General features: G+C 40.1%; 1 protein-coding gene across 1 annotated transcript in view; it reads left to right on the top strand.

Annotated features, from left to right (window-relative positions):
• The first annotated feature begins 388 nt into the window (after positions 1-388).
• The window catches only part of MDFIC2 (MyoD family inhibitor domain containing 2), a 39127-nt gene continuing 13818 nt past the window's right edge, over positions 389-25697 (top strand). Inside the window, exons 1-2 of the mRNA XM_072347637.1 lie at positions 389-536; positions 1215-1302. Of these exons, the coding sequence (XP_072203738.1) occupies positions 1215-1302 (88 nt within the window). The 5' untranslated portion in view covers positions 389-536. The remainder of the gene's footprint in view (positions 537-1214; positions 1303-25697) is intronic.

Here is a 25697-nt window from a genome sequence, read left to right on the forward strand (position 1 = left end):
AATAGACACTTAGGGTCTAATTCCTACAGCTTTCAGTATTGCAACCAACATTTAGCCATAACATTGACTAATTTCTCTGATTAGTCCCTATTAATCTCCTTGTTGACTTTTTCTTTTCTTCCTCCTCTTGCTGATCCACTGGGTTATGAACTGCAGCAATTACCTTTCCAAACCAATTTTTCTTTTGCAAAGCTGTTGATTTTCCACCTCTCCAGTAGTGCTGGGATGCTGATCACCCCCTGCTTCCCTACCCTGCCCTGCTCTAGAAGTGCATGCAAACAAAAAGGGAAAAAAAAAACAAAAACATAAACCAACAACAACAACAAAAAAAAACCCTCAGCAATAAGTTGGCTGATTCTGGCAGCAAGACAAATCTAGCACCACACAGCAGGCAGGAAGAGAGTGCACTGCTCATCCTTTCGGTTTTGTCAGTGTATGGGAATGCTGGACATCAACACACAGCGAGGGATTCGGCCGAAAGCACTCCTCCTCGGCATCTGAGCCCTGCTGCCTTCACCCTCGTTTGGAAGATACAGGTAAAAACAGAGAAATGCTTTTGCTAAAAGGATTCAGCAAAAATAGAAAGCAGTTAGAAGAAGCCCGGACAGCCTAATCTCATTGCTAGCAGGCGATGGAAATAAACCACAGTGCACGGGCTGATAGCTCCTGTATACATAATACCCTCAGGTACTGTAACTTGCATGTGATTCTTCTCATTACAGCAAATAAATAGTCACAAGTGGCACTAAAGGATTTTTTGGATACAATTTGTTTGAGTTGCCTTTATAAATGCTGATCATTATTTACATAATTATACCTCTCTGACAGCAGGCTTTACAGCTACTTTGAACCACGATAAGCAGGCTGGATGCTCCTCTACAGCCAGACTGTGCCTGTTCCGTTTGTTGTATGTACTTCTCTTAGCAGCCTGCTATGAATGTCTCGCTCATTCATTTCATCATGTAATTTATGGTAACATTACGAAAGAAACCATCTATATTCAGCAACTATGTAATATTGATAAAGCATTTAGGAACAGAACATAAATTTAATGACAGATATAATATAGTATCAATAATCTGCAGAGAAAAAGTGTGTCGGTGTAAGTGAGCAATTCCTTAGAACAGAAACCTAAACAGAGAACATATTTATCTGACAGAAATGTTAAGAGAATTCCTGATGTCCCAACATTCCTTTTTCCCCCACATACACAGATGTCAGAAGCCAGGACAGACAAGGCACAAATCAAACCAGCAGAAAGTTTTGAAAATGACAAACAAAATATTTCTTGGCTGAAGAAAGGTAAGCTGCATTGCTGGGTTATTAGTTGCATGGCTGTGTTCAGAAAAAAACCACACTAGAAATCTTACAGCTTTAAATAGGGCTAGGGGTTTCCACCGCAAACCCCATAACCTGACATCTATAAGATATCCATGTATGTTTTATTTTGGTGCACAGTGGCCTAAACTGCCAACATTTGGAGTAACCTGAAAGTTTGTTTTCCCAACATGCCTGCGTTCCTTGGGAAGCTTTGCTTAATATCAACTACAGCACTAAGAAAGATGGACCATCCTCTTGATTCACAAGGAAAAGACTTTCTTAACTCAAACCTTTACTGAAACGGATTCGCATGTGTTGAGTTTCCTCAAACATGTGAAAAACCAACCCAAATCTTTGGACTTGGCAGTGTGTTACTTTAGGATCAAGTAATATCAGTTGTCAGCAGTTCATGAAGTATAGACTCTTGGAATTGACAGCTAATTAGTATCTCTCTCACTGCAAATAATCGTCAAATATGGGTATTTCAAATAATATGTTAAACTATTATAGAAAGCAAACACATGATTATAAAAGTTTTCTTATTACTTATCCCTATATGAATAAAAAAGATTGCCTTGCTGGAAAGGAAGTATTTATAAGTTAACACACAGCTCATTCTTAGGCCCTCTTTGTGCAGGTTAGTTCATCATTGCAGAGTAACTTCACTGTATTTCATACATATGCACGTAAGATAATTATATGACTTAAAGTGAGTATTAGGGCAAAGGCTTCCAAGATAAGTGTGATACAAGCCTCGTTAAGTGTGAATTAGGGCTTGTAAAAGAAAGCAGTTGTATTCTAATCCTAACAAATGCCCTGGGAAGACTCAACAAGTGACTTCATATTTTGAAAGCATTAACTAGGTGGGTACTGAGGAAAAGACAATTATTATTATGTCATCTGTAAAACATGCCTCTCTATTTTAAGCTCATGAAGTTAATTTTGATAGATTTTTAATGCAACCTCAGTGGCAACTTAAACTAAACCTAAAAGCCTCTGCCCTGTGTTTTTTTGTTGTTTCACTGGTTAACGTGAAGGGCTTGTTTGGCTGGACAACCAAAATCCCCTGCTTGCAAGATATCAGCTACATCAATAGGAACTCTACAGGCAGAAGATTTGCAAGTGGAGGATCACAAAGAACAGCATGGATGAGTGAGATCTGGGTCTGGTTCTACAAGATAGCATTGCACATTAGCTTGTAAACAACAAGCACAGATGAAATAAATATTTGTTCATCAGAATACAGCATAGCACAAGAGACTGCAACTTTACAAAAGGAGTACAGGGGACTTTAACTGGTCCTTAGTAAGAAAGAGACTCTGAGCAGGGTTAGACCATTGGCACAAGCCCTGTGAGCCCCATACAGTTAGCCATCCTCTGGCCTAGATGTACTCCAGGAGCCAAATCATATTTCTCCCACCAGTATATTCCTGAGTTGGTTTAGTTTTACCAACGAACATCCACACTGTAGTTCTCCCCCTCCTAAGGAGCTCCACAGTCCTGGGTTTCCAGGTCATCAGTGATGTTTTAATTGTTTTGTTCTTGGAGGAGGTAATCTTTAGAAAGTGAGACAAGTGCTATTTGTTTGCACCTCTTCTCTAAAATGCAACAGAGAAGTGGGCCTTGAAGGTCTTTTACTGCAGCTGAGTCAATAAATAGATGAAGTGTCTCAGAAGAGACAGAATATTTCCTTGAGTTATTGATATGGACATTATTTAATATTGCACTGAAATTTGCTTATTAAGAAATTGTTATTGTTTCTTTGCTTAAAGCAAACATCGCTTTTTTAGAGTATGTGAAAACAAACTGTCTGGAGCAGAAGCTTAACTTCTATGTTTAAATGCTTTAAAAATACATTACATATAGATTTCAGGCATTCTAATAAGCAATGAATAGTGGAAAACAGACTTGTACTGTTTCCGTCAAGCACAGTAAGAAGACTATATGTTCTTTTAGCATCACGCTTTAAAGAAAAGTTATTTTTATTCATGGTTTTATATTGATTATTTGTTCCTTCTAAAAGAAACAATCATGAACCACATAGTATCAGAAATAAACATCAAAATACAGACAAGGCTGTGGCTTTAGTATCTCTTGTAGACATTTGTTTTTCCCTAGTGCTTTGCAGACTAACAGCCCATAGACTAGCAGTGCAGTGGGTCAGCACCAAAATAAAGCATCTGTTACTTGCTTGTTGGCTTTCAACATTAGAAGCACTTAACCTGGGCTGGAAGATGGGGTTTTAATCTGGCTTCTACTTATTTTTCTTCTATTTTCTTGGAAGAAGATATTTTATTTCTGTCTCTCAGCCTCTAAAAGCTGAAATCAAACCCTCATTTTGAAGAAAAGCTTCCACGAGACAAAACAGAAACCAAAACAGCCACATAAAAAAAGTATTATAGAAAAACATTAGGCTGCGTTTATTGAAATGTATCTTTAGGCAGGAAGACACAAAAGATTCCTACTCATGACTCTACCTTGAAGTCACTCGTACCCACTACTACATACATTTATCCCTGCCACAAGTGCACCAGAAGACTGCTGGGAGTTAAAGATGACACAGGGAAAAAATAATGCTGCATCAATCTAGCACATTGTTGGAGAGTAATGTCTATAAAACCACTGCCCTAGAACGTATTTTTAAGAGGAGCAGCAATATATTTACTCTCTCCTTTAGTTTCTTAATTATCATAAAAGTAATCATTTGATCAAGGGCCTGAGGTCCTCCACAGCAACTAGGAAAATGTGGAACTATTGAGAAATAATAAAAATGTAACCGTGGAATCAGACTGGTGGATGTGCTGCCTAGTTTTCCTAGGATATCCAGAAGCCCTAAACCAGCTCGGTACCTCCTAGGTCACCCAGTGCCAAAGCCTGACTCTGAGCATCAGCAGGCATCCTGGTTTGAGGGCCTCAGTGAAGAAGGAAAACTGGTCACAGCCATATCCCAACAAGTCTTGAGATCAAGAATTTGCACCAGTTACCTTTTACAGTAATATGGAATGCTCCTTTAGGGTTATTGTTTTCGAGGATCGCACTAAAGTTGAGAAAACCAATTGGCAGCAGGCCATCAACACAGTTATTAGAGAGTCCTCTGCAAAATATGGCTTCATAACGCAGCACTGGAAGAGGAGTAACACTCCCAGGGACTGTGAGAGGGATGTTCCCAACTTGAACACCACCCGCATGGCCAGAGGTGCCTCCTCCACTTGGACCATGGCTCTTTCCACCATGGCAGAGATACAGGGTCAGAACAGCAAGCATATGGGTAGAGAGGTCAAAGCAGAGCTAAATTCACACCCAGCTTCAGCATATGGCTTTTGGAATGCCTTATAAACATATAATCTCTCGGTATCACTTGATGATTACAGCCATATGGATACATAGAAGCAGGCAGAAGCTTATCTGACTGACACCAGGCTTTAAAAGGTGGCACTGATCTTGCACAGGGGAAGAAGTGGTTACTTCTTCATTTCTGCATCCTTCACAAAAGACAGAAAGTGAGTGAAAACGGGAGGGCTTAACACTGCCCTCCCATGGTTTCATCACAAACTGACCCTGGCAGCCCAGGAACACAAATCCAAGTTGCACAGAAATTTCATTTCAGGATATTCTCACACAAAGCCCTCCTGTTTTATGCTGCCCAGCTGTGTACACAAATGCCCTCCATATATAACTTCCAGGGAAAAGTTAATGAAATGGCTTCCTTGCCATTCTCCTGCCAAAAATATCGCTGAAAGGCTAATTTCAAGATTTGCTCCTAAAGAGCCCCATTCTGCCCTAAACTTCTCAATGATAAGAAATATTTGTAGAAAAAAACATAAGCCTAATTTCATTGTCTTGCAGAGTAAGAAGTCGAGCCCTGATTTCTTTAATCGGCTGCTCTAGCCAGCAGATTTCTGCTGTAGGCTAAAATTCAGCCCTGTGCTGTGGGTCAGTGCAAGGTCAGCACTTAAACCATAAAACAGGGCTTAAGTAGTAAAAGGAGCCTCTATTCAGGATTGCATTTCACCTCTCCAAGGACCACAGTTCATATGAAAAGGAGGATTTACTCATATCATAGACCTGGCTGTGGTGACATTGTTCACTTTATTCAAATAATACCTTATTCTAGGAGTTATCCCATTGGGTGCAACTGTGCCATGCTTCTTAGAGGTATATCCCAGACCTCTGATGTGGGAGTTAGGCTACTCCCAACTGTACCTCCCCATAACATCCCACAGCCCACCTTGGGAAGTGTTCCTGAAGGAATAGCAAAATCTCATTTTTGCAGCACTCAAACACCTCTTCCCCAGCATATCCCTCACCCTGGATACTCAAAGACTTTAAAAGAGATTTTTGTATAAGTAACAAAGCAGGAAGGACGTATTGCCTTGAGATGTTCTTCCTATACTCAGAAGTCAGTAAATATAATGATAAATACAACTGCATGCACACTTGGACACTTGTTTCCTGCATTTTGCTGACTTGCGTCCAGCAGTTTTTTTTCCCTTCTCCCAGCCTGAATTAAGTCATTGGATTGAAAAGCTTTATAGAGTACTGATAGCAAAGAAAAACCGCTCAGTTTCACATAACAGAAAATGCCAAATGCCTATAAGATGAATGCTGTAGTCTAAGCAGACTGCTTCCAGATAAGAACCACACACACTCACAAAAAAGCACATTTAAAAACTGATGACAAGGATCCCAGCAGGCTCAAATTCCTGGAAGATGCCTTGTCAGCTTCAGGACTATGACCACATGAATTAATTGAGACAACCCTTCCTTTAAGTTGTAAAACAGTAGATTTAAGGACTCTCTTCCAATGGGAAGGGAGTATATGAAATCTGCAATGGTCCCAGCTCACCAATCCTAATTATAGTTTTATAAACTGAGTGGTCCTTGATCTTTGAACCGGAGCATCCTTGGAGATGTAAGGCTTCGAGTACTGACACAAAGGTGGAATGAATGTACACTGACACTTCTGTGGATGAGAGGGTTATCTTAAAGTCACGCTTCGAAGCTGGACAAGGTTTATTTAGGTTTGTCTGAATTCTTAACTGTATCTTCCACAAATGAAATACATTGTGTTCAATTGCCAATGCAAGGCAAGACCTGAAGATGTAGTTTCGTAGCACTCAGCCCTGGAGATTTTCCAGAGCAATTTTGCTCTTGATTGCAGTGGTGCAAAATTTTCCCCTTTGTTGCATGAGTGCAGTCAAAAAAAAAAGAAACTAAATTAAAACCCTAACCCCATGTAATAACACAAATAGCCATTAGCTGCTGGTTTTTATGATTTAGAAGCACACATTAGAGCAGAATCCTCATTACCAAGGACCTCCGTAACACTTCCTACTTAAGATAGGCTGCATCAACACAATCAGCAATGCCACTAAAGTAGTGGAGTTACACTGATTTGCAGAAGTTTAATTGAAGCAGCATGTTTAATGTATACCTGTAATTGTCTCAGGGCATAAATGAGTGAGAAGAAATCAAACAACATTCACAAGATGTCTCGTTTTTACCACTTCAATTAGTAGAAGGAAGGGTCAAATACGAAACTGGTTTCCCAGCTTGAAGGCAATACAAACAAGAAGGATGCCTGTAGTAAGCAGAATACCTTGGCGGATAAAGAAAATTCAGTGTTAATAGAAATAAAGAGTGTTTTAGAAACTTCATAATTCTTAATGCTTCTGACTGCGTACCTATTCCAAATTAGGGATGTTGTTGGCATTAGTCTCCAATACATACATCACTGCCGTAGACTGGTTTGTTTCTCCTCATTGACAGCCCAATCTGTTTCTTTAATCAACTTCAGCCTGCGCTCCAGAAAGCTCAAAAAAATATTATTATTTGTATTTCCCCTTATCTTGAATAATGCAAATGTCATTGGTGTTGTATTCTCCTGAAGGGTGACTGAGAGATGCTGGATTTTAAATGCACATCAGACACCTAAAAACACTGAAAATATTGTTATCGGTGGGGTTTTAGATTATCTCAAAGAAGTGAAATTCTTAATTAAGCTTAAAGACATCATGGATGTAAACAGCTCAGTGCCAATTTTCAGGAGTTTTGTAGGCCTGCAACGTTATGCACTGATATGTAGAGCTGGACTGACTGTCACATAGTAATACAGCAAAGTCCTTACTACTGGGGGAACAGGAGGAGGAACAGATACTTAAGGTAAAGATAATCACATTATAAGAAGTGGGCCTTTTCTCCTTGCAGATTTGTAATACTTTACCAAAATACAGCAGCTTCTAAATACTCAATTGCATTGCAGTAAGTGGGCTAAATCCTGGGCATGCTGTTTTTCTATTTGCCTCTGGTGTTATATCTATTGCTTCTTCCATCCATTTAAAATAATTATTTAGAACTAAATCCAAATGGAAATACACTTAGACACCAAGTGTCTGCTCTATATGTTCAATAACAAATACTGGATGTAATAAAACCCTTATCAGAGCAGCTTAGTGGGAAGTGACTTCTTCTGGGACACTTCAGGTCTGTGCTGAGAGTACGCAATTGTGTTAGAGGACTTAAATTCACATCTTCCAGAGGAAAAAAAGAACTCCAGCTTCACAGATACTAGATACTCTAGTAGCATGGTGTATGGATTCCCAAGTACATATGTTTGGGTGGACTACTTAGAACGCATTGCTCCAGAGAAGAGGAAGGACTCCACAGCCCAGCAGAGAGGGCACTTGCATGGGAGGCAATAGATTGGCTCTAGTCACAGCGAAAGCATATTTCCCTATCCAGCAAGAAGTGGAAAGCTATTACCAAGATGTCTCAACTTAACACTAAGATGTACATGTGCTGTATGGAGGGATGAATCCAGGAAAAGTAGACACAAAGACCTGAAGCCCCCCGTTTAGATAAGTTTCTTTATGACATGTACCATAACTGAGATTCATCTCTTCAAAAAGAACTGAACAAAGATTCGTTATCTCCTAAGTAATACTTAAGTGGCAGAGATCTTTTCCTTCCCTCTAAACTAGATTAATTCTTATTTTATAGGATTGAAACAGTCTCTCAGGGTCTCCTGATTATATATAGTCTCATTCTAATTTCAGTCTTTAATCTGAATAAACACATTAGAAAAACACAGACACAATTAACTTAATCATAAATTCAGATGGATTGTTTATTATCTGTCTACTTAATGTGCTTATGATTGCAGCAGTTAAACACGATAATGTTTTCTCTCACATATAAATGAATATACGCAGTGTAGAAATATGTGCAGGAAGAAAAAAACTTATCCCTGAATATGACAGTAGGCTTCAGAGATGAAGTAGATGCACTGCTCAGTGTTGTGCTCTGCAGAAAAACACAAACATTGCCTTGATGGTGTTGAGACATCTGAGAACTGATTACTGACAAATTACATTCCTGCATATCTCTGCTTAAATATGCCTACATGTAGTCTCAAAAGAAAGTGTTATTGCAATATCAAAGATGCAGATAGCAACACTTTTCTACAGTGCAACGGCACCTGTATTTGAAAAGCAGAGATGTAGATTTGGGTAAATAAAGTCACCTGAGCTCCTCAGAGAAGAGCACAAGTTAAAGCAATGTTTTTCTACCAAAGCAAGCATCAGACAGCAGATTTAAAGAGGATGGTTATCTTACATGATCACCGGCACAAATACTCAGATACCAAAATTATAGTTGGAATCTGATTCACCTTCTTGTTCCCATGGGATATTGAAAGTAAACTATTATTTCAAGCATGAGTTCAATTAAATTAGTGATTATTACTCAAGTAGGCTTTTCTGCCATTAAGATAATTTTTTTTCAAAGGACTCATGGTATAACAAAGTGAAATTAAATTTGGGTTTGAAACATCCAGGCTTTAAAACACCACAATATATTTTTTTATTGCCCAAGAATCATTCATCTTCATTGTCTCTTGATTCTCAGGTCAAACAGCACCAACTTATATTAGTACTTCAATCACTAAAGCCAAATTCAGACTGGTATTTCCTAGGCCTAACGTCCCAAGGGCTTCTGACCTATGTACTGACAGTCAGAAAAAGTTTATTCATAGAATTCATTAAGGTTGGGAAAGACCACAGATGTCATCTAGCCCTGCCTTCGACCCAGCACCACACCATGCTCACTAAGCCATGCCCAACATTCAGGTTAACTCTCAGCCATGTTTCATGCTGGCTACGTGCATGGTGCTCACTTAGCTCACATAAAACTTACAAATAAGTTCAGAGGAATCTTGGAAAAACAGAACACATTCTCAGGTATTTGCAGTTTTGTAGTGCAGCTTCATGTAACACCCTCCTACCAAGTGCTCCTCTTGCAGCTATAAGCTGCAACAGACAGATAGCCACTTTCGGGAAACAAACATGTTTAAATATCTAATTTCCAGCAGAACAACCTGAGCTTTAATGACTTTGGGTTTTACTTACTGCCACTCTACCAGGAAACATCACCCCTTAGGCTGCCTAAGAGAGGCAGGGTCCTTGCAAAGGACCCAGAGACTCTGCAGGAACCCTACAAACTCAAGGAAGTCAGGCAGCTTTGGCTGTAGCAAAAATAGTCAGTCCAGCGTAGCATGGAAAGCAGAGGCTAAGAAAGCAGCAAGGCAGATGCTGTGAATAATATTCTAATGTTGAATATAGATTGTTATTTTAAAAAATACGTTCTAACCTTATATAAATACACCAAATCTGGCTTCATACAAGGCTCTCTGGAACCTCCTTCAACAAATGACATCCTGAATTCAGGATGATTTTCCTTGACTCTCTCTCTGTCCCCAACTTTAGGATCAGCACTTCAGTCCAGACATGACAATCACCATGTTAAAAAAAAATACAAACAGCAGTGGAAACTCCCCCAGCTCTCACTTGAAGGGAATCACCAACAGTTGTAGAAGGGTAGTATAGTCTCCATGTCTTAAGGAAAAAAAAAAAAGCCTATGAAAAATAAATAAAATATAAAACTAAGCAGTGGTTTTTACAGTATGACACAGCAGTATTACTTGCATTAGGCCAATTTACCACTTATGATAGCAGTAATAGCACTAAAAGCCAATAAAAGCGGTCTGTTCGTTCAGAGATTGGCTTTTATGGCTTATTCTAAATATTATCAAGTGAATCAAAAGCTGTCATTATAGTGTCTAAAAAGCCTTCGTACCTTGTAAGCAAACAGTGTGACTTTGACAAATAATCATTAAAATGCCTGTGTGAGACCAGGGCTAAAAGAGAAAGAAAAAGGAAAACCCAATACCTCAATTTACATAAGTCGTTAAGATCATTTCGCTTAAATTTCATACAAAATAAAACAGTTTTATATGTAAAACACCATTGTTTCTTTAATAAAACTTGTCAGATAACTGAACAACGAGTGGTTGAACTATAATGGTACATCACAATCAACTTCATGAAAACAGATGTCATGGATATCTAGGTAACACCTTTGGGCCACCAGGCAGGTTCATAACCTTCAAACCCTGCCTGCCAGAACTTCTAGAGAGCACAACAGCACCATTCTCCATTTCAACTTGCTTCAAAAGAAAAGGGAAGTTCCCATGCCCCTGAAAGCATGTGATTTATGTCCTGTATCATACCTGGTCAGTTACTCTCTTAAAGAGCATCCATGGCAAGAGCCTGGGACAAACCGATCGCCTTGGGTACGTGAACCAGCAGGGCTCAAAAATTCAGGCTCAAATGTTTTATTTCAGGGAGTTTTTTTGCCCGTCGTCATTTACAGTCTTGGAGGCCCTTCTAGAATGGCAAGGCAACATGCTTGCAGTTGAGATATGCTCTGCAGCTGCAGTGAGAACACAGGCTAGCAGAAACACGTGGTGCTGCACTGCCCGGGGAATTGTTCCACCCAACACAGCCTTTAAGGGCCACACGTGTTTTGCAGAGAATTTATGCGAGCAGAAAACCAACAGACCTCCCTATCCAAACTTCCAGTTCCATTAATTTCTTTCTTCCACAGATTAGAGATCTCTCCAGAAACACCACATTAACAGCAAGGTGCAAAGATTCCTGGTGGAAACTGATGCCCCAGATTTTGCCTACAGTGTAGTAAGAACAGTAGGAAATCATAAGGATCCTCAATATGTTTGCATTTACACAATGAAAGATGCATGCAACTCTATAAACTTATGACAAATAGCGTTTCTTCCCTTAAGATAAACACCACTAGTTAAAGATCCTATTATTTCAGTCAGAAGACCAGGTCAAAGCAGTTTGTTTATATACTCAAGAATTAAGCTTTGGTCCTTTTGGACCTCTTTCAGGCAGCGTCCTGCAGCTATCAAGCTCCCTTTCAGCCCCATCGCACAAACTGAGCATCTCACACATAAGCTAGCACAACAGGCCTAAAGAGCAGAAGCTGTTCATAGAAATGAATGATACCAAAGTCACTCTCCTGCCAGACATAGCATTTTGCAATAGTGATATCTGTCACAAGCATTCCTATTAATTGGTAAGAAAAGATTATATACACACTAAAGTGCAAGTAGTTTGTCCTATGTGGTTTTCAAGTCACACTTCTGCAATGTATGTATTCATCACATACAGTTCTCCTGCATTACTTTATGTCAGGGCTCAGTCCCCTCCAGTAATTCAGCCCCACTTGCATCTCTGTCATGCAAAGTTCAGCAATCTTGCTGATGAAAACCAAAGTGGAGGACTCTATGGGATGCTGTGCAACCAAACACAACCTGTGCAGCACTGCCACAGAGCAAGGCAAACACTGGATAAGATTCTTGTACCCAGGATTTTAGGAGCAAAGTCACCAAAACTGGTCTAGAATAGAGGCTGCTTCTTGGCCTTTCTAACTGCCAGCATAGCCAAGAAACTGTATCCTTTCTTCCACGCTGTAGACCACCTGCAGAAATGTATTTCTCCCCTCAAACTCTGCACAAGAGCCCCAAACTTGGCTTTAATGCAACACATATTTTCCATTTTTCTCCCTCTAATGAGACCCATTGATATTTTTATCTGCATGTACTGTGTTTTGTTAATGGGAAATTTTTCAAGCACTGTGTGGTAATGGACTGTGGGATATGGGATTATGCATTTATTATTCTCAGGAGCACTATGTACACTATACCAGTAAGTTACAAGCAAGTTGGCAGAATGGGGTTTGAATTCTGGCAGAAGACCTCATCCAAGTTTGCTGCAATTTGTCTGTTGGGCTGCATTGCTCAGTTTTAAAACCATATGCTGATATACGGTTGCTTTGGTCATCTATGCTACAAACTGGCTGCCCTGAGCTCTTGGTTCTGGATTGGTCATGCCTAAACCAGGTAGCCAAGGGCTGCAGAACAAGGAGTGCTGCAAGTAGCTGTCTGCTTTGGGTTGTTGTATAATAGAGTAAGTGATGTTAAATCCAGAGATAAGAATTGTGATAAACTTCTGCTGACAGAAGAAATAGATCTTTGCCCAAATCTGGCATACACAATGCCCAAATGTGAGTCTACATAAGCTTGTGTCAGTGAAATACACCCTCACATCCTCCCTGCCATAACAGGGCAGCCTAGGATTTTCCACACGGTGGCTTTCACAGAAATGAAAGGTATTTTTATGAAACAGAAAGTGTCATTTTAAGATAAAAATGCCTGCTGCTTCCCCCCCTTCCCGAGGGAAACTTGGAGAAAAACTGCCATGGATTTGCCCTTCTATAATACTCTATCTGGAGCAAGAGGAGGAAATAAAAACTAATAGAGACATTTCTTCTTGGATCAAAACTGAGTACTTGGAAGAACACACTCTCAGACTGCTCATAAATGCTTAGGAGAAAACATAATTGTTAGGTCAAATGAATCATAAGGTCCAGCTTCACTAAGGCACTTTATATTTACGCTTCCTAACAAGGCAAAGGTGAAAGAAACTACTGCAGATGGTTTGAGAATGTTAAATCCTCTTCCCACTGGTGTCCCATTGAAACACAGTTGCATGAAAACCAAGAAGTAAAATTAGAACTGGATTCTGTGAGCACCTTCAAATTCCTTTGGCTGCAAGGAAAGTGGCAGCAGTCACCATGAGCCAGGCACAGTATTGGAGTTGACCTGTAACTTGCCTCACAATATATATAAATGTACCCTACTGAAGTTACTCAGCCAGATTTCAAGTATTTCTTTATGTATATTGTCCATAATGTGCACCATAAAAATCTATATTTGCCCTATGGTGAAGTTTAGGCTACCTAAACTTCAGCTAGATAAGAAGTCTATTGTCTTTGTCTAAACAAAGCAAGCTATCCCATGCCCCATGGCTATTGGTAACATTAGTGTGATCTTTTAGCTTCTAATCCATATTAATTTGTAATATACAAAACCATTCAAATAAATAATTGTGCAGACTGAATAAAAAAGCAATTTAAACTTTTTTTTCCCTAGCTGGAGACACTTTTTACAAATAGTTCTTTTAAGTAGTCTTAATAGTATCTCTTTAATATTGCCATTAAAATTCACCAGAGTTCAAGAGCAGAGCAAATTTACATCTGTTAAAATAATGGAATTGACACTGATATTACATCATTGCTATTTTAAATAATCATTCTTCATAATTCTAACGTGCTTGCTTTAAGTCGCAAATAAAGAGCTCGTCCCCCCCCTTTCAAAGTCAACGGCAAACCTCCCTTTGGCTTTCAGGGAGCAGCACCTTGTTTAAAAGAAAGGGGCCTTTGGTTAGACGTGGTGAGCTCTGACCGCATTCACTTTTGTGCAGAAGAATAATTCACTCCGAAGGAAAAATTACTGGGGAAAGCTGTACGAGCTCTATTGAGCTCTGGTCAGATGAGATAATTGCGTTGCCTGGTCCCAAAATCTCGTGAAACTACAGAACACTCTGAAATTCGAGGGAGGTACGGTTCTGTTTAGTTTCACAAGAAAGCAATGTTTTATACAGGTGGGCTGCGGGGTTGGGTTGGTTGGGGTTTTTTTCTTTGTTATTTTAGTGCAATTTTGTGGTTTTCCTTCCTTAATACTGTAGCAGAGCTTGTTTTAAGAGAAGCATGACGGGAACCCTCACAAATTCAGCTTCTCCAGGGAGAACGTTAGCAGTTTCACTACAGCTACATAAATGTTCTTCTACGAATGTTTCAAACTGAACCTAAAAGAATTAAAGCAATGCACCAGACAGAGATGGAAAACCACCTAGAAAATGAATCCACATAGTCCTTTCCCTGATTATAGAAGAAAGCTACGGAAGGCTTTTTAATAGAGAGGATGAAGTCCATTAGCAATCTGAAGAGTATTCAAAACTGGAGAAAAAAATAAATAATGCCTTTTTGCTACCTACCTAGCACTCAAAAGATAGTGTTGTGCCTGGATATTCCTACCAGTGTGATCTTCAGGGGAAAACAGACAGTATCCATGCTATCCATCATCTGTATAGACATGTACTGTAGCATAGAGCCTGTTGGTTTTTTTCTGGGAGACAGAGAACTTCATTAGCACTATCATAAAAAGTGAAATGAGATCAATTGCTTGTTTTATTTATAGAAGGCAGTGCCAGTGATAATAAAACATCTATCCAACCTCAGTAAATTTGGGGTTGAAATAATAATTGCCCTGGTATCCTTAAGAGCTATGCATTTGTAAAAGAGAAAATAACAGTTGGAGACAGCAGGAAAATGTTGGACAAACAAGGAAGATTTGGTGAAGTTCTGCCTAATGAGGCATTTCAGGCATTGTCACTTTGTGGTGTCTGCGTAGAAATGAGTGAAAAAACACATCAGGAGTTATCCTACAGAGATTTTCATGCCATGTGGGCTGGGAGTAGCAGAGCCAGGAGGTCCTTCTCAGGTCCATCATCTTTGATTCTTTTTGGCATCATTCCTTGCCTTGAAAATACAGCTTTTTCCCCTCTGCCTTTGGCACTATTACAACACAATGTCCAGCACAACCCAGACTTAAGAATAATCCTGAATTTCACAGTAAATCAGTGCTGTGGCCACTAAATACATTATAAATATGGGTTTGCAGGCAGTTTAGTTCTCTGTAGCTTCCCAGCCGCAGTGCTGATAGAGAAAGAGATGTACACCTGATGTGGAGGACAGGTTGTTGGCAGAGCCCTCATCACTGGGGAAAGGAGAAATGCATAGATACAACATTCTATCCCTATCTACTCAAATGTGTATAGAATATGGATACTATTTTTGTATTACACTCCAGGTTCTTCATTCCAAAACTACATTTTCTATCACCTAAACCTGCTAATCTGAAGATTTCACCTAGCTTTATGGGATGAAATATGTTCATGTCATCTATTTTTGGTTTCTCATGCCGTGACAGTGATGGTTGGCCTGGGGTTGCTATATATGCACGCTGCTCAGGTAGCAGAACAGCTACAGCAGATTGCCTGGCACCTGCTTGAGGATGGGGTGAACAGAAAGTATTTTTGTTCCATTGAGAACATCCCGGCCAAACCAGATTTGTAGCAGACAAACTGGAAAAGTATAAACCGATGGAGAATTGAATCTTTTAATATTTTGGGATCATGAAAGGGTGAGATCAGAGATCCAGACCTGAACAGGTTTAAAAAGGAGGAGTGGAATGAAAATGGAAGGTGCTGGTGGGGATATATCCTTCTTGGAAGAGGTATTCACAAAACCTGCTAGTCACATTTTGTTAGTTCTAATCCTCTTTTAATGAAACAACTTCTGAAAAGAAGACATTAAAAAAAAAAACAACTTGGAGCCCGAATGCCAATAGAAACATATTGTAAGTATGATACATTATCAACAGCTCTACTGCTGCCGGGTTAAGAAAAAAAAACTAATGCACTTAAAATCATCCTCTTTTGCTTTCTAATATTTTTCTGGAAATACCAGACTTTTTTAATTATTATTTTTTATTTTTTTAGTAGAGCAGCTATTAAGAAGTAATTAATTATGATCTGATTTTTAAGGGCCTGGATTTCCTCTTGCATGCATGAGTCCAACTCAGGAATAGGTCTGTTCAAGTAAATGAGATGAGGTTGGTGTGAACAAATTTAAATGTGGTCTGAAGAAGGTCCTAAGATATTTATGGACGGAGTGAGTCATTCTTGTCCTGGTTGCATGATTACATCAGTGGAGAATTAGTCTATCATCATGCAAGGTCTGAGTCGCCTTCCTCTTATATCACCATACTTCAGAAATGTTGTGTGGAGTTCAACGATATTTCACTCCAAAACCCAGTAAGATGAAAGAGCTGAGCCACAGCTCCAGTCTCCTATGCCAGATTCACATTAACTGCAAAGAATCTGCCCCCAGTTGAATCAGTGGATCATCTGATCCTTCTTCTCTGGACTGTTTACCTACTAAAACTTTCATATAAATCATTTTAAGACCTTTTGTTCATTTAAAATATTAAGTAACTGCTTAATAATACTGTTATAAAACAGTATATATCCTTTGCTCAACATCACACTCAAGAAGTAAATTTGCTTCCAGCAGTCTCTAGTGACAGAGCTACGAAGATATTAAGGAGAAACAGAATCAGAAATGTAAACTTGAGTACTCCAACTTCATCCTCACCAAACTCAGATCTGTGATAATCCTTCAGCAGTTCAAACCCCTGAGCTTTTTATGACAATTTGAGTCAAAGAAAAAAACAACTCTATGCCAGACCTGACAGTCTCATACCCTTCTTTTAGACACACACCAGGTTTGGTGGTGCTAGCACTACGTGTGGTCCTCCCACGTTGTCTCTGAGAATAGGCAATAGCAACTACTCAAGAAGTCACCTCAGGAAAAGTTGTGGTGCGCTGCTGTTGATATCTAAATTAGATTATGGGAGAAGAAAATGGCTGGAAAATCTCCAACCATCACTGAAGTCCCTGAAAAGTTTTGCCCCCGTGGCAACAACTTTATGGCTAACTAGAGGCGGAAAACGTGGCAGCAAACACACTAACTCCCCAGATACCAAGTGTTTACCAAGAAGTCTGTTCCCCAGCTTCATCCCATCCCTGCTTCTCTGTGCTTTCCGTGGGCCTCTCTCCCCACCAGTAGCCAGACAGGCTGCCTTCCATACATCTGTGCTCTTCTCACTTTTGGGAAATGGGGAGGAATAAAACCACCTTCCAAAGGGAGAAGGCTGAGAGTAGTTGATTCTTGGATACAGCTCAGCAACTCCAGAAACTGTCTTAGATGCATGACAACATTCCATATCAGCTTATTCACAGGTAAACTCTAGGAGCATCCTATTTCTCTGCTATCCCATTCTTGGCCATTCAGTGGTCCAGCAGGTACACAGTGCTGGAGAACACCTGATTTAAGACTCTTCCAGTGCACAAATGTTACCAACTAATGTTACACCTTCTCAAGATATTCAAGTGCCAAGTACTGCAGAGTTGGAACTTGATCCTTGGGGTCCTTTCCAACACAAACTGTTCTACAGTTGTAGGCCTCGTGTTTTCATATTCATGTCACACTTTGCTTATGCTATCTAGAATTTCTCTGCATTAAGTGGTGCACTTTATCTTTTCCAACAAGCAAGACTTCTGCACCATAGCGTATCCTACAGGCAGCTCTTTTCACATCTAAATCCAAAGATGTTTGGGGAGGAAAAAAGATTATATTTATTCAGAAATTAAATGAGATTAGTAATTTTTAAAGTAATGTACAAATAGCAATCAGCTCCTGCTATGAAGGTCAAAAGAAAAAGGACACATTAGCAATTGAATATCTTCTGTCTCTTTAAAGTTTTAATACCTTGTACCTGTTAATAATAGGAAATATCCTTCTTCAAGAGTAGCATTTTCAAAAATGGGTAGAATCCTTTTGCTAATTCTAATCTTCTTTTAATAAAATAATTTGCTAAAAAGGATTATTAAAAAGCATGAAAATGGAAGGCCAATAGAAATGTACAGTCTATACAATAAATAGTTAATGTATTTTCTAAATGAATGATTTAAAATAGCTATTAAAGTAAAGAGAATGAGCTTATGTTTCTAGTAATGACTTCTCTGCCTTAGAATGAAATCTGTAAATCCCCGATTGCAATTTCACATCCCAAAAGAACAAGCAGTCCTGGGACTGATGCTTATTGCCTTCATCATTAATACTAGCATACTACATGGGACTTTTATATCACTGGCTTGAATATTCAGACTTGTACTTATGTATGCTTTTTATTTTAAATCTCATACGGTTATTTTCTGTCACAAAAATAAAGCCCTCCTTCAACAAGCCTTTTTTGTATGTACATGCATACATGTATACACAGACATTCAGTATAAGTACAATTTTATTCATAAGAGTGCATAATGATTCAGCCTGTGATTGTTAATAAAAATGCATTTCTAACCATCAAATTTGAGTCTATTATTCTAAGTTAATTGCATTTGCCCTAAAGAGACTTGCGACTGGCTGTCAGCCTATTTGTGTCAGTTCCATTTTATTCATCAGTCAATCTTGTCTCCTCTTTTTTCACATCCCATATATTGATCAAATAGATTTGTTAGCATGCCTGTGCAGCTTAAAAAAAAAGTTTTTGTTATTCGTCAGGTTTATTTGATTACTATATTAGTTTGCCTGTTATCTTAATTGTTATTTCAATAGAAAATAAATGCCCTTTGATAGTCCCACAAGATTCCCATTAAATATAATCCATATAACAAGTTAGTGGATGGAGTGAATGTGGTAAGAAAATAAACACATTAAACCCATTTTAGAAGGTGGCATTAATTTGCAGCTGTACCACACTTGATCCAAAAGACAGGAATAGAAATAACTACGGTGTGAAACAATTTTGATAAATATCAGTGCCGTATCATTGCATATTATGCTACGTATAAAATACCTTAAGAAAAAGGCATGTGATGTAAAATAAACTGAGGTCATATCTGGAAGAGTGGCTTTTGTGGTTAAGTGTGAAATGGAACAATGTTATATATGGCCTCAGACACTAGAAATTGGGCTGGGGAAGCTGTAAGCAAATGCAGGTGGAAATAGTGTTACACGGGAAACGTTTTTGACTGGGAGAAATAGCAGCCTTATAGGAAAATATTTAATGGAGTAAAAGAAGGAAGCAGCCTTACAATTACAAAAAACTAAATGAAAGCAGCCCTTAGCACACACTAATCAGCGATAGCTTTGGTAGTGCCTTCCCAAACTCTTCCTGAGGCCTTCACCAACAGGAAGGTGATGCAGCTGTTTTGGTATGAACTGCCTCTTGTACCTTCACTATCAACAAAACATAACACTGCCGTGGCTCACTGCTTAGCACTGAGTCCCCAGCCGGTATATAAGCTTATGTAGTGTCCGAAATAAGCACCATGATAAGATCAGCTATAACAAGAGCTTACTGTTTCACTGAAAAAAGGGTCAAGGGTCCATGTGTGTTAAGACAGTTGTTCAAGGTGTAGAAATGCTGCTTTCATTAGCAAATAAAATTGAGGAAGCAGTCTTTTGCTTTACCTACAAACTTAGAAAAAGGCTGACAAAGCCTTTGACAAAGATTTCTGAATGTGAAATTAACCAAATTTTCCAATCTTTGTATGAAAAGCTGAAGAAATTCCTTTATTTCTTCAAAGGGGATTAATCTTTTCATTATCTGATTTCAGTCACCTATAAATTTGGTTTCTAGCCTAAGTTATTATTTTTACTGTTATTATTTATAGCCAACCACTGCGGGGTAGAAGGGTGAGGAGCATGGACAAAACATTTCTTCCAAAGAGAAACTCATTCTTGGCTTAAGCTCTTCTATCAAGTGGGGCTGCAGTGCCAGCAGGACACTCATCTCTCCCTTTGATTATTGCAGGAGTTTAGGGCAGACAGCAGCTGCTGCGATGAACACCACCCTGAGGGGGACTGACCCTATTACAGCAGGAGCAGTTTTAATGCCTGTACCTAGATACGGACACTCAAAATGCCCAACTCTGAGATGGTTATTTTTCATCTGGAACGTTTTTTAACAGTATTTCATAGCAAACAACCATGCTAAAGCTTCAGATGGCCGAAAATAACGCTCACATTTGCAATTGTCACAGACTGGTTAGCAATACTGTGAGATTCAGAAGCACACAGCAGGATGATAGTTTCGAGCCAAACTGTTGTGACCGGCTAGTATGGCATATAAACAGGAACAGAGAAGAATACAGCCTCAACATTTGAGACAACAAAGAAAGAGTGAAATGATTGCTACATAAAAGATATTTCAAAGACCTCCCAGAAAAAGCAAGCATTAAAATCCCCTATAAAAAGGCTCAGCAAGAAAACTGTCACACCCCCTAATCCTCAACAGACTTTAACAAGATGTTTGTATGAGCCAGAGATTGTCTCCTTCCCCAGAAGACAAAAGACACAGAAAACAATACCGTCTAGCATAGGATTAGGAGGCAAGAGATACATAAAAAGGATTCCTTAACCTCACAATTAGAAACCCCAACTCTCCAGCCAAAAGGATAATGAGAAACAGACTGCAAACCTGTACCACAATAATCACTGCAACTATTTTTGCTCTTTGAAAGTTGATATATCTTCTTATTTTCATTATTATTTATTTATTGCCACCCCAAGAAGGGTTTTGATGGCCACTTAACTACAAGACAACTGCTGCTGACAAACCACAATTCAGCACACATGGCAATAACCTTTTATTCCCCATTCCTTGAATTTCCATCACCACCAACCGGGCAAAAATTAGATTATCAATGCTTATAGCAGCTTTCCAGTAAATGCGTAATTAAAAGTAAAATTACATGCACTGCACTGGCCTTCTAACAAATGGTTGTCTTACTGTGCCCTAAACCAGAAGCACACACAGGTTCCTCATGGCATAAGCATTTACTTTGGTGGAAAAGGAAACAACTTGTTTGTTATAATGAGCATCTTTAGCTTTATTTGGTATTAGGAATGCTTTCAACAGAAGGCAGCGTACTGGCAAGTGAAGAAAACAGACTTGGAGGAGGAGGAATCCTGCAGTTTGGAAAGCAACTAGAGCCTGCAAAATTTGACCCTCCTGCAGTAGTTAAATGGTGACCATAAACTGTAATGGCCATAGAAGTTAACTGCGTAAAAGTTTAAGACTCTTTCTGAAGCTGAACAAGGCAACTAAAAGACATCGACAACCACATTTACAGGGCATATATTAACTCACAGCCATGACTTTAGTGCCAAAACAATTGTATACGATTAAGAAGTGTATGTGTTCCCACTTTATAGGAGAACACTGGAACAGGCTGCCCAGGGGGATTGTGGAGTCTCCTTCTCTGGAGATATTCAAGACCCACCTGGATGCCTACCTGTGCAACCTGGTGTAGGGAATCTGCTTTGGCAGGGGGGTTGGACTCGATCTCTGGAGGTCCCTTCCAGAGTCTTTCCCTCAGGAAAGGAAAGGTACAGCACATTTGCAAACTCTTACTTTGTACTCTTGTGATTTTGTTTGTCTGTCTGTCTACGGGACCTTAAATTTCTTGCCTTAAGTTCCATGGTCCTGTTCCATGCAAGTTATACACCACCCTAGAACTGCCACATATTCTGGAGGAGATGAAAGTAAGCTACTTGAAAACACATAGAGCTCGGCAGGGATTCCATCTTACCCATTGCAATTTGTTACAGAAACATGCAAACACATCGCACTTCTTAGAAGAGTCATGAAATGAATGCACAGAAAAGGCATAAATTTCCAATTATTTCAGAGCATACAAAGCTTGGTTTGCACATAATTCTTAGAAGACAAACAAGTAACATCATTAACAGACTTCTAACTAAAATTTCTGGACCACAGATACTAAGCAAAAGCAACTAACCATATACATCCTCAAGGCAGGCAGTACCAGCATACAAAGCAAAGCAACACAGGATGCCAGTCAGCACAGGGAGGAGCAGAGGGTAGCACGTGTGGTGGCATGAATAAATTAACTTCCTCAGCAACAGACCATCCCAGGGACTCCAGATCTTGCTTGTGGGGTGGTGTAAGTGACCCACAGCACACATCCCTGTGCCACCAGGACCTTTACTGTTGTCCTGCAGCAAAGCCAGCTATGCTCACATTAGGAGCCTGGGAACAGGGCTGTGGCACCCTGCCTGTTGTCTCAAAATCATTTCCAGCTCAAGTTTTCCTCCTTTTACAAGCAAGCTTCTGGTTGCCACTATTACAAACCCTACGTGGGATTTACGAGTTAGGTTAGGTTTTTTCTTAGTTCACACATACAGACCCAGATCTACCAAATAAATAAAGATCTGAAATTTTTATGAGTGACACCTGCACAGCACAAAATCCCACAGACTGTAGTGCAGCAATGCCACCCAAGTATACAGTCCTTCCCTCAGGCAGGGCCTACATCTTCCCCTCCAAGCAGAGAAATGTGTATTGCTCCAGACACCATTACATTTCTGCTTTGTCATCATCATTGATTTTATGCTGCTCAGATACTATGGTGATGAAAGACAGTGCAAAGCCCTAATAGAGCTAAAAACCCGGGAAACTTCGTCTTGTTGAAACATATGACAAAACCTCAGCTCAAAAAACGTAAGGGAATGAATTAGAAACGTTTGAATAATGACTTCCTCTTCTTGCTTCAAAACCAGAAAGTCCAGCATCTCTATATTTACCACAGCTTGGAAAAGGATTGTGACGATGCACACAGCAATGAGCATTCAGGTTCATTACCAGCATTTTCCTCGGTTGCAATTATTTTAATGACAATTTTTGCCTAATTAAGATTTTCATGATTGGGCGTAGGAAGCAGATACAACACCTGATATAGCACGTCCCGAAGCTAAGCACTTCCAATCAGCTCTAATAGGCATTAGCTTGGTCCCTTACACAGCAAGGCAGCGCCTTTTCCCCGATTAGGAGAAAACAACTCAGATAATCAGCCAAGAAAAAGACAAAGCCAAGACCATAAGGTTTACTCACTCAGATTCAGGGATGAGCGCTGAGCTGGGGTCCTCAGGGAGTTGCCGCTCCTCCGGCTGCGTCGTGTTGACCGTATGGAAACTAGCTGCATCCCCTGGGGAAACATCACATCTCAGTCTGAAAGGCCAGAGGACGCTGGGCCCTGAAGGGGCAGTTATCTCCCAGTTTCCACCACGAGAACTTTGTTTCTTTTCTTGTGAAGTCAATCAGGAGACAAAGCCTCCAACCCCAGCAGTCTGAATTCTCCCTTTCCTCCAATGACAATGCAGCTTTGCAAAACACCGGTGTTTACATGGGGTAGCAATTCCACCTCGCCAGCTGAGTTCTCCTGCTCAGTAAAGTCTTCCTTTCCCGTTCTTGTTTTCCAGAACCAAACAAGCCCATCCTCCAGCCCCATGGAGACTCAGGTAGGATCCCTGCCTCCTCAGCTCTGTCTCCTCATGGTACCATATAATTCTAACTACTGAAGTGCCCCCTTCCACGTAAAAACAGAGGACAAGATATTCTAACTCCATAAGGAATATGTGCAAAGTGTTTTTTCCTTGTTATTGACTCATCGTGCTTCACTTTATCTTCAACAAAAAGAGTATTTTTGTTTTACTATGAATTAGCGAAATATTTCAAGGTTTATTCCAAAATAGTGCAACGAAGAAAGAATTGCAGTGCAGTTAACTTAGCCTACGTGCCCTGGAATACAAGGAATTTTCTTCTGAAAACTGAGTAAGAACCTCAAAGGGCCAAGCCTATAAGCCACATCTGCTTGTTTTAATTTGCTAAAGCTCAGACAAAACATAAAGAGACACTGAGAGCAGCCACAACTTTACTCTGCTTTCATCCTACCTGTATTTATCTGCTGAGGAAGGAGTAACAGCCATAACCTCCTGCCTTCCTTCCCAGCTGACAGCATTTTCCTGACTGAGAGGGTGTAACCCATCACAACCACCTGAAAACCTTCAGAGCAAGGGAAGATCACTCAGTTTAACCCCTTCCTCCACAGCCACATTGAATTTGAATGTCTATCTGCTCTCTTCTGCTGATGGCCTGTGGTTGTAAAGTCCCACTCAGAACCAACCCAAGCTTTTCAGATTTTGGAACTAGCTTTCAACAGTCCTTTTTCTGACTGTTAATTGGGGTGTTATTAATAAGAAGATACACCAGGCTGGGCCCTACCAGTAACAGCAAACTGGCTGTACTAAAATCTGCACCATCCAAAAATGCTCCATAAGCATCTTACCCCCATAAATGTAATTTTCTGTGCAGAGTCCAAGACTCTGCTGATGCAAGCCAACAGCCTAGCACTATTTGCATTGCACACACACACAGGATGCAAAGTTTCTCTGGTAGTTAAAGGACACTTCTGGGGTTTGGTGGGCAAGGTCAAGCCAATGTTAGTCTGCTCTGATAAAGCATGAAGAGGTAAATCATTCTGTGCAACTCAGAAGTCACTCAGATGGTACTTTTGGCGTTCCCCCCCACCCCCCCTACCCTGTGCTTTTGTTCTGTCAGTCTGAAGAGAACAGCTCGTGTGATGTAATTTAGAATGGAGCTTTTTTAAAGCTTTCACTCAGGAAAAGCTTCAGGAGCTCTGGGGGTATAGCTTAGCTCTGAGAAACAGAAAGAAAGCAAGTTTGCATTGACAGCTTGATCCCAGAGAGAGGTGGCTGCCTGCTTGTCTAACAGGTCCTCTGGGTCTGGATGAGGCAGAGACAGAGGAGCAGTCATATTAAGTGAACGTGCGCTGCCAATGTTAAAGGAACAATTACCATTATTCTGCATAGTTCACTGTTTGCTACTGCGATTTCCTTCAATAAAACCTCTTTTCACTTGCCAATTGGAGCTTGTCATGTAACAATATTTCTTATGCACAATACACATACTAAAATGCCCCTGTGTTTTTAATACATTTATAGTTGTTAACAATAGTGGTATAGTGACAGAAAAAAAATGTACTTGCATTGAATACAGAATAGACTGAAAAAAGAGCAAACCAGAGACCCGGTTCTTAAGATTTAATGGGGTTAAGGTTTGCCTAAACTGAGTGTTAAAGCAGTGACACCTCTTCCATTTCATTCATGCCCAGGGCCTGGGCTGTGACCTCCTTGCTTATAAGGGGAGGTCCACCTGAACCTTCCTGAAGCTTTTGACTTGAGGAAGTGCTGAGGAGAGGGATGAGCTCCTCCAGTGGGTCTTCTCATCTATCCTTGTGTCCATGCAGCCCCACAAGGGTGCTTCTCCTGGGGCTTTGGCAAGCTCAGTGCCCAGTGTCCAACCAGCCCCTAGTCCCTGTGTGCAGCTCACATCAGACACCAGCAAAGCTCCTCAGGAACACAGTTCCATGCCACACAGAACAGATAGTCAGTGTTAGGAAGACTGCAGGAAATCTGCAGCTCTCCACTGAAATGTATCTGAAGACTTTGTGCCTGTACTACACGTGCTAATGCTACAAAGCCAGGCAGAAACAACCACAGTGAAGGTGCCATGGCGAGAAGTATTTAAGTGTTTGCCGGTGACAGGGCTGAACCTAATATTTCATGCGCTCAAAGGATCAAGCAGCTTGTTCAGAAATGTCTGG

This window comes from Excalfactoria chinensis, chromosome 12, assembly GCF_039878825.1.
Source record: "Excalfactoria chinensis isolate bCotChi1 chromosome 12, bCotChi1.hap2, whole genome shotgun sequence".
Taxonomy (NCBI): Eukaryota; Metazoa; Chordata; class Aves; order Galliformes; family Phasianidae; genus Excalfactoria; species Excalfactoria chinensis.